The sequence below is a fragment of the Dipteris shenzhenensis genome, chromosome 18, assembly GCF_047967505.1.
Source record: "Dipteris shenzhenensis isolate YYH24624 ecotype China chromosome 18, Dip_SZ_1.0, whole genome shotgun sequence".
Taxonomy (NCBI): Eukaryota; Viridiplantae; Streptophyta; class Polypodiopsida; order Gleicheniales; family Dipteridaceae; genus Dipteris; species Dipteris shenzhenensis.
In genome coordinates, this window is record NC_141613.1 from 48,540,290 (window position 1) to 48,549,878 (window position 9,589).

The 9,589-nt window shown below is 42.3% G+C and overlaps 1 protein-coding gene across 1 annotated transcript; it reads right to left on the bottom strand.

The window, feature by feature from the left end:
- Positions 1-7,582: 7,582 nt before the first annotated feature.
- On the bottom strand, positions 7,583-9,589 carry LOC147891343 (amino-acid permease BAT1-like). The gene is made up of 4 exons (XM_087389197.1): positions 9,086-9,589; positions 8,554-8,995; positions 8,277-8,431; positions 7,583-8,125 (listed from the first exon to the last, which is right to left on the bottom strand). Exons 1-4 carry the CDS (start codon positions 9,587-9,589, stop codon positions 7,598-7,600), a joined length of 1,629 nt encoding a protein of 542 aa, XP_087245323.1. The 3' UTR covers positions 7,583-7,597.

A 9,589-nucleotide genomic window follows, 5' to 3' on the forward strand; every position in this document is an offset into this window, starting at 1 on the left:
AATTATTCAACACAGAGTGATCAATAGTAGAATCCTCTTTACAAACTAGAGGGAATGGTATGAACATATTAAAAAAGAGCTTGCCACATGATGCCAGCATATGGCCATTAATTAAACTAGGGAGTCCTATAACATTATAAGCATTGGGATTTCTAACCTAAATCTCACTTTACAAGCTATCTCCTACTAGACTACTAGAGAAAAGCATGTACACGATGCTAGAAAAAGGTGTTAAATTGAATCCTTTGTTGGAGGAGCAAACATATATCCACTATCCTAAAAGTCATTCAGCAGCAACCTGGACATATAACTCAATGATTGCTCATACTGTTCGCTCAAAGATACTAGCCCATTCTTTGCGCAATCAATAGGCATAGCAAATGTAAGAAAATGCATCATTAACTTTTTTCATTAACCCAAACATATGATAGAATCTTGTGGGACCAATGCTAGCAAGCTCCTACAACTATAGCCATGGGAAAGAGTGACCTACACATTGTTGCCATTTTTATATCGCTTTACACAAACAAACATGACAATGAGCCTTCCTAGTGTTCAACCGAGTCCATTTAATAGGTTAACATGATCAATTGAGATTACCTTTATCAAGCCTTTCGAGGAAACTCAAATAAGTAGTCAAGATCTTCTCGGCCATTGTAAAGCTACGTATGAACTTTTGCAAAAGGAGAAGGACAAAAATGGAGGCAAGAAGAGTAGTAAACTACATAGGGGTTTATCTATTTGAGATGTGTCCTAATGTAAGGGATTCATGGCTTGAAATAGGCCATGCCATGGTACCAAGGTCTTACATTCTCATAAATTATAACTTGGTGTTTAGCCATCCAACTCTCTAGCTGTCCCTTCCTAATGAAATGCCTTGGGTGTCAAGCCACCCACTCAAATTAAAGGAGGGGTGGGAAACCAAGGGGTAGAAAAACCATGCTCTTTCTACATTTAAGGATTTTATCAGCATTACCCTTCCACATTCACTCTTACCTTTAGTACTATGGAGGGACAACATACGACTCAAAGTGGGATGAGCAATGAAAAGAGTTGCTTGATTATTAGCATGCTACTGTGAGCATGGGGTTCCCCACCACTAGCCTTATTATTCCTCTTGGGGGGAGGGGTGATTATTCCATGATGATTGGCATATCATAGTCACACTTAGTAGGAACTAGATAAAAATTGTGTCAAGGACCATGAGAATGAACTAGATATCCCATTAAACCTATGTTCAACTCCTAGGAAAAAGTGCACCCATGGGAATTGGGATCAACTCCATTGTGCTATAGGGTTTGGTTTGAAGGATAATACTGAGAGATGATAGGAATCCGAAAGTCACTTTCTTGTTTGATAATTGTATGCATGCATAAGCCAAGCTAGGGGTGTGTGTATGTGTGTATGAGTGCACACACGCATGCATGTCTGCCTACACATGCGCATGCATGTCTGCATGCGTGCGTTCGTGTGTGTGTGTGTGTGTGCATGTGCACACACTTGTGTTTAGATTAAAAAGTCCCATCAATAATCTAGCCATACAAAGTTCCATCAATTGGATAAAAAGTTAAAAAAGGGGAACATACAAGGAAAAAATGTTTGTGATATCTAAGTTCAAAAATGCAACAACTAGGGTTCCCAAAAATTTCAACCAACGTTAAGAATTTTTAATAATATTGAGTTTGAGAAACACAAAAGATGTCGTAACCTCAGGCAAATCAAGTTTCAGGATCAAGGTCCACTTACCTGCTGTCACCATCATAACAAACTACATCATTGTTACTTTGGGTACGTAGGTAATCCCTGTTTTCCCCGGCTTGTTATCACTTTACCTAAGAATATAGACAACCATATGGATTTCTTAGATAATTAAAAATAAATAAAATTAAGTCACAGGGGGAGTAAGGAGCAAATGAATGCATGGGTTAAGAAGGGATTAGAGGAGGTATGGGAGGATTAGTGTGCTTGATGTGTGGGGTGGTTAAAAAGAGAGTGTAACGGGGAGATTTCACGGGGGGAAATAAAAGAATAATTCATAGTTGGGGAAGTATACGTGTGTGTGTGTGTGTGTGTGTGTTAGCACTAGGAATTCACTCCTAGAAATAGGTAGTGGTTCTTACTGGATGAAAAGAGAACTAAATTTGCAATTAATTTGAAACATAATTTTTATTAATACATCAAGTACAAATTGTCTAAAACGATGGATCTCCTAGAAACTGGGATGAGAAGAATTTCAGCGTCGAGGATTGTTACCTGCATCCATCCAAGAGAGGAAATGTTTGTAAAGACACAACTTCATCTTGGGACTACAAGTTTCATAACCCTCGACTGCTTGTTATCATAGAGTCAAGAACACCCATCTATAGCCCACTCAGAGAGCCAATATATTGAAGACATGAACTGAGATGAGAGTTAAAATAAAAAATATAGGAGAAGAGGCTTACTGCGATAAGTAAGGTAGAGATGGCAAGCTCTAAATAAGCAAATTTGTTTTAATTAAAGAAGAAGTATTCTTGCTAAGTATTTACAACCATGGTTGCATAAAATATGATTGTAAAAATGAGTGATACAGCATCGAGACTTTAGATATACTAGGAAAACATAGGGGGACAGTTATCGAGTAAGGGAGAGACCCATTAGACATGTGACATACAAAGTGATGAACCAATGTCATTGTTTGCCAACATAACCAAGATTAGATAGATATATATGTCACCCTGGGGATGGCAACAATATAGCAGACCATGATCTATAGGTCTCTGTTTATACACTGCATCCCTATCTGAATATTTAAATCCACCCTTTAATCCAGCCATGTCATAACCCATTTGCTTCATTCTTATATTACCTCCATTCACAAATCCATATATTTTAATTATGACTTCGACCATTCAGTAGATCATAATTACAGCAACAACCTTTCCACATTTCATGAGCATATAAACATCTAATCAGTCTTAGATGGCTAAGCATAACTCCTCCCCCATTCCAATTTCCTAGGTCAATGGCATTCATTTCATTACCTGGCAACTACCTTCCATAGTCCCATTGATTTAATGATCCTAAGGCTGGTTGTACACACATGTGATCCAAAACTATCAAAACTTTTTGTGAACTCATCATATTTAGCCAAAGTGCAAGGGCTAGACATAAGAGGTGGAGATAAGAACACTTCAGATGGTTTATATAGAAAGGAATTAACATTAGGGCAATATCGCCACCCAAAATTTACATGGTTAATTCGTACATGAAAAAGATTACCTAGAATCAAAATGTCAGCTTCCATAATAACATCTTTGGGATAAATCTTGCTGAATATATGATTGACATACAGAAAATGAGAGTAAGTCTTACCTTTCTTCAATGAGTTGATAAAATATCCTTATCCATTAGGCACAAAAAGTAGATCTGAGTATCCTGCATTACACAATGATAGTATTAATGCTTACAAAAAGATGTTTCTTAAACCCAGCATACATCTTAAGAATTCAAGAGAAATTTCCAAAGGATTTCTAGGGCATGTCATTCTCCCAGGCACCTCTCATTATTTGAGTATAACCTCTTCTCTTACCACCTCTAAATGTAGAACTTCTTTTGAACATTGGGGACCTCCTAGACTTCAGAGTGTCATAATCTCTGCCTAGTTTCATCCAACAATGAAAAAGAGAAACCCCTTGAAGTAAGAATTTGAAAAGATAATGCAAACTTGAGCATAAAGCTCACCTGGTATACTTGCTTCAATTTCATTTTTGGAGGCTAGAACTTGTATCCTCACTTGCTGTAGGTGTGTCTTTGAAGTAGGAATTGGGAGAGATCTAGATGCAAGGTATGGAGGGAAGAGAGTATGAGGGCTAAGAGTTTCAAAGTTTTGCAATGAAGTGAAAGGATTCAATGTAGTTTTCTTACCTTGACAGAATTGAGGTTATCATTGACATTTCAATTACTATCAACGTTGATATTTCTAACTATTAAATACTAAAAAAATGGGTGATACATCTCCATGGTCAATCCTTTTGATTTACTCCTCCATCTTAGCTAAGTAAGCTTGACTCTTTAATTATTGTTTAAACTTCAATGATACAAGTCCGCTAAACATTATGTGAGTTGTAAGTTGAGATGTGTTAGAGTCACTGTTTGAAATCAGTTACTAGCTGCCTTGGCTAACATATGAATAATGAAGAAAAACTGTGGACAAAAGTGGAGTATTTGTGTGAGGACTATTGGGCTAGGCTGGGTACATGTAGCCACCATTAATTGGTGGTATGTATGACACAACTTTCTTCATGCAATTATCAGAGTAACAAAAAACATTATCAAGAAAGAAAGACAGCAAGCTTGACTTGACTAAGGACTCATACAATGCAAAGACATAGACCAGCATTATTTAGGACACTGGTTTGCATTGAGAACACTAAACACTCACATCTTCAAACATTCAAGACCTCAAACTTAAAGACAATCAAGAGAAGCCCACTACAAACCATCATTATGGGTCTGAATGAGCAGACAATATGGTTCAAAACTAGAGACATAGAGTGGTGTCTAATGCATTCCCAACAAAGCTTTAGCGATAATCATCGTACATATCACACATGAAGGCTTTCAAACTGCAAGCATAAGGTTTAGATGCTATTCCAAACATGATGTTTATGGATATGCATTCATTCTATTATCATTCACAAACCGACCCATTATTCCGACATACCAGCAAACATATCCTCAGCCATATCTGCAGATAGAGCAACATGCTATACATATCCGCAGCCATACATACCCGTAGACATATGCTCAGGCATATCCGCAGACATATGCTCAGACATATCCACAGCCAGTGCATGCTACAAAAGAAAAACTAGGAACTCGATACACTGAGGTTCTAAAAAACATGGTTAATCATTTTGCTAACCTGCTCCATCAGATGTATTTCGAATAACAACAACATAATGAAGGAAGACATGTGATTACATCGAAACACGATTGAAACCCAAGGATATGCCACACCATAGCTTCCTTAGGGTTAGACTCCTTCAATAGAAGGACATTTTATGTAGATTGATAACCATCGTTTACATAGAGCATACTACGAAACAAATGGCTATATTTAATCAATCAAGAGAGGGGTTTCTCTCTATTTAAAAAAGACCAAATTTGCAAACAAGGTATTGCGCTCACTTTGCATCGACCTGCGAAGTGTTAGAGATAATCCTCATGGATCGATACAAGACAAAATATGTTCAATGCATCTTAACTAATAGAAGAAAAATAGCGAGAAATGACATCACGGTGCCTCGGACATTGGGGATGCGCACATCTTTTGTACCGAGGCATCTCCAAGAGATGCCTCGGTACAACACACACCCAAAACATTGCATTCCGATTTGCAGCACAACAAAGTCGACTTGTCATGTTTCAATGTAGCACATCACAATCCATTTAGATTTCCAATTCTTGCTACAATGCACACCCAAAACCTACCATTCGGATTCCTAATAAAAGGCACACCCAAAAGTTTGTGAGTACACATAGGTGCTCTGTTCTAAATACTTTGCAAACTATGAATTGTCCACAAAATCAAACGGAAACACAACCGAATACATCAAAAGAGGAACTATTTCCTAAGTGGTGCAAGGGACTCTGCGATGCAATTCAGTGAGCACAGAGAGCAAGCATGCTCTCCTGTACGACCTTCTCCACCAACTCAAGGTGCTACCGCTCCATCCTCTCCATAGCATCAAGACATCCATGCTCCCTTCTATCCTTGGTAGCCTCTGCTTTGTCAAAATGCATCCCTCTCTCCTCTTGCCTACACCTACTTCTCAAAAACCCCTACCAAATTCTTGAGAGCATCTTGGCCCTCACACCTGCCTCCAAAGAGCCTCTGAGTCCGTTTTTATTGTATGGTCATGCCAGAGTCGTCTCTGCATGATTCCTCCACTGATCCATCCTTCATAGCTGTAGGTGGCGAGTCGTCCACATCGGGTAGGCTCTCGTCCACGTAGTAGAAAAACCCAAAATATTTTCTTGAGACCAAATACAAGCAAAGCAAAACATGAAGTTGATGGAGAGGAGGGGCAACCGTTGAGTGAATCCACCACTATGTTCAGTGCCAAGGTTGATTTGGCAATCCAACCCGAACAAATGCACCATTCTCGTGTAGACCGGTAATGACATGCTTTTTGTCATCGGCAGATGATGCTTGATCTTTTCTTCTTCATCAATGTCAAAGTACATGGATGCTCCAAACTGATGCTGCCATTCAAAATCATATATCTTGTTCCACAATCCTGAAGGGGCCTCTCCCACTTGTCTTTGCACTGTTGTGTAGTGCACAATATGCTTCGGGCCATGCACATCTCGGATGCTTTGAGCCATCTGTCTTGAACCCATGCATGTATCCCCATTTCCTACAACATCCAATCGAACTACTTCTTGCTCTCGATGAGGACCATCACCTCCTACTCCTTCCACTTAGTTTTGTCCACAACTTTACCCTTGCCATTCTTCTTCTTGGATGCTCCGGTCGCAGTTGCAGAGTCCGACTTCATGCCTTCTTTTTGGTGTCACCTTTTTTCCCGGAGCAGATGCCACACTAGGAGGGTGCGCTCCCTCAGTTGCAAGCATTGATGCTTGCGTGGAAGGAACATACTCCAGGAGCTACGTGCTTCCTGTCTCCGTGCCCTCCCATGCTGCATTGAGGCCGACTTGGGAGAGGAAGGAGGGGTTCACCATGGCGGAGGAGGGAGGGGAGCGCAGGGGTCTTGGCGGAAACGGAATCCCCCATGGTGGGAGCAAAGAGCTCACCGGCAACTCGTCGCTGGAGAGCATTCAAATAAATGCTAAAAATTAGCTAGCACCATGTGGACAAATAGTTTTAGAGTCCGGGGGGTGCCCTTGAGCAACCCATGAACTGAGATTTTTCGTTCGGTTGGGTGCCACCGCATTCCACGCATCCGGTGGATAGGTGTTTGCATGGGGCCTCCCTATCCGTCCAGAATGGTTGGCATAGTGGGAGAGTGGTTGTCCTCAGGCACATTGGGGACTTGCTCTCGATAGATTGTTTGAAGATTAGTATCTCTCTTTTGGTTTTAGCTATTTATGTTGTACCTAAGCGGGAATGTGCTGATCTGCCACCTTCTTTTAACTTCTAGCAAAGGATTCATAGACCAGTCCCCCAAGACGAGCAAAAAGCACAACCTGGACATTAAATGTCACATTCAAAGGTAGTAGTAATATTTACATGAAGCCTATTCTGCAGTCTGGACATATATTCACGGTTTTGTTCGGCCCGAACCTTAATTTTATTGTAGCATAATAGCCGTACATATGAGCTTCTTCTGTAGTACACTATCTCATCGACGCACGAGATAAGAACATTCACGCCAAGTTCTTCGGCTTGACAAACTCACAAGCACTTCGATCCGAATCTCCGAGAACGATAGACGCCCAGATTTCATAAATGTAAATGGTATGAATTGGGGTCGTTGTACTAATACAATAAGTTACTTGGTGCGAATTTGGAAAATTCACAACGACAGCTCGGTAAAATACAAGTGACGGGGTTAACAATAATTTGAGTGGCTCCATGCTGTGAAGAAATCTACAAAGGAAGAGCGTCAACTGCCTGCACGCTGTTCGTATAGCCGTTGGGCTGTTGCACGTCTATAGTACGCTTTGGACCATGGAAGTTCTTCCGGCCTTCAAACATCCAATAGATTAAACCTGCTACTATGCAGCCCGCCAGTGAGATGGCAGCATAGTTGAAAGTAGACACTGTGACCGGGTAGCTTGGTGGGAAGCAGAAAAGCACACTCATTGCAGCACCCCAAAAAGCACCCCAGCTCCCTACATACACACCCAAGCGTCCCATTGAGAAGGGACCAGGAACAAAATTGTTATTGAATGCGTATCGGCACACCAGCACAGCCGTGTAAGGACCGTAGGCCGTGATAGTGGACATAGCGGTGATCGCAGTGAAAGCAACACTGCTACCCAGCGACGGTAGAGTGCAGATGAAGGAGCCGATAACGGTTACGACAGTTGCGTTTACAGGGATCCGTTCCTTGGGTGTCAGTTTGATCAAATATTTATGGAAAGGAAGGCCAACGTCTCTGGCCATTGCGTACGCCTGCAAAGAGATGGCAGCCACCACAGGAATCATGAGCACTCCAAGAGCAATTTTAAGGAGATTGAAGTAGACAAGATTGAGCGAATTAGAACAATTTGAAGTTCTTTCCGTAGAACAATTTGGACGAGTCGGAGCTGGGAGACTGCCATACCATTCTAGCTGTTAGAGTGACATTGGTGATGTTACCAAAGAAAAGAGACATTCCTGCCAAAGCTGTGAACACAATGGCACCTCCGGACCCGTGATTATACTTCGCATGGAAAACGTCGTAGAAAATTTGACTGGCTGCAGACGCATCTCCTCCCCCTGAATGCAGCGATAATACACCGTTGAACTCAGGTGACGGAGATTTGGAGCAGAAGACCGACTGCGAAGTCTCCGCTGAAAGGAAAGCTTCGACCATCAAGGATAGCATTATATCTGATTACCTGTTGCTGTGGTATCTCCAAGAACGTTTGCTGGAATCTGAATGCAGAATGTCATCACTGTGAGGAGCACTATCTCCACAGCTGCCGTGGTATATACACTTCGGATCATAGCCCGCGGGCCAGAAATTGCTGCGGTCTTTACCTCTTCCACGACGTGCGAGCCCACTTCAAAACCGGTCAAGATAGATTGGAAATAAGGAAGCCCCAGAAGAACCACCATTGTACTGCTGCTAATGTCTTGACCGGGGGCCTTGACGAAATGGGTGAAAACGAACTTGGCGGATTGGTATTTCGGGGCAATAGCGAGGAGTGTGATCACCACAACCAGGATGGACCCAATCTGGAAATAAGCTCCGATAGAGCTGAGGCGTCCGAGCCACTTTGTGCTGACGATGGAGACAAAGAAATGAATCACGAAGAGACCCCCCGTGACGAGCACCACCTACAGCATAGCAAACACACGCTTAGCTGATAATCGGCGAAGATCCTCGTTTGCCTTCAGCAAATTAGCAGAGCGGAAATTGACACTCACCTGATAATCTGTGAGCTGTGTTCCCCCGTTTTGCATACCCCCGGTGGCTAGAAGCACAATAGTGGAGACGAATTGGGCAAGCAAATACTCATTCAGCGCCGTTCCACAGAATGAACCGATGAGGTAGATCCATCCTACAAACCAAGATAACCAGGGCACATGCTGCTTGGGAACGAGCTGCGCCACCCAGTAGTAGACGCTGCCAAGGGTTGGAAACGCAGAGATAACCTCCGACATGGCGAAGGCCATACACAGAGTCCCCAGAGTGGTAGCAAGCATGCCCCAGAAGATGGTCACAGGTCCGCCGTAGCTGTACATGAATCCGTAGTAACCCGTGATGAAACCAAGGGGGGCGGTGTAGGAGAAGGTGTAAGCCCACTGCTGAAAGGGGCTCATGACGCGGATGTATTCCTGCTTGTAGCCCAGCTCGTTGAGGCGCTTCTCGTCTTCATCCGATGCTGTGAGGATAGTGTTGTCGGGTTCGAGGTCTTGTGTGACATCCAT

What these genes read in the sequence shown, in the direction of transcription:
- LOC147891343 (XM_087389197.1), bottom strand. Translation starts at nt 9,589, where the DNA reads ATGGATGTCACACAAGACCTCGAACCCGACAACACTATCCTCACAGCA. An exon ending in CACAGCTCACAGATTATCAG is followed by an intron (nt 8,996 to 9,085) that starts GTGAGTGTCAAT and finishes GCTATGCTGTAG; the next exon opens with GTGGTGCTCGTCACGGGGGG. An exon ending in TCACTCTAACAGCTAGAATG is followed by an intron (nt 8,126 to 8,276) that starts GTATGGCAGTCT and finishes ATCTCTTTGCAG; the next exon opens with GCGTACGCAATGGCCAGAGA.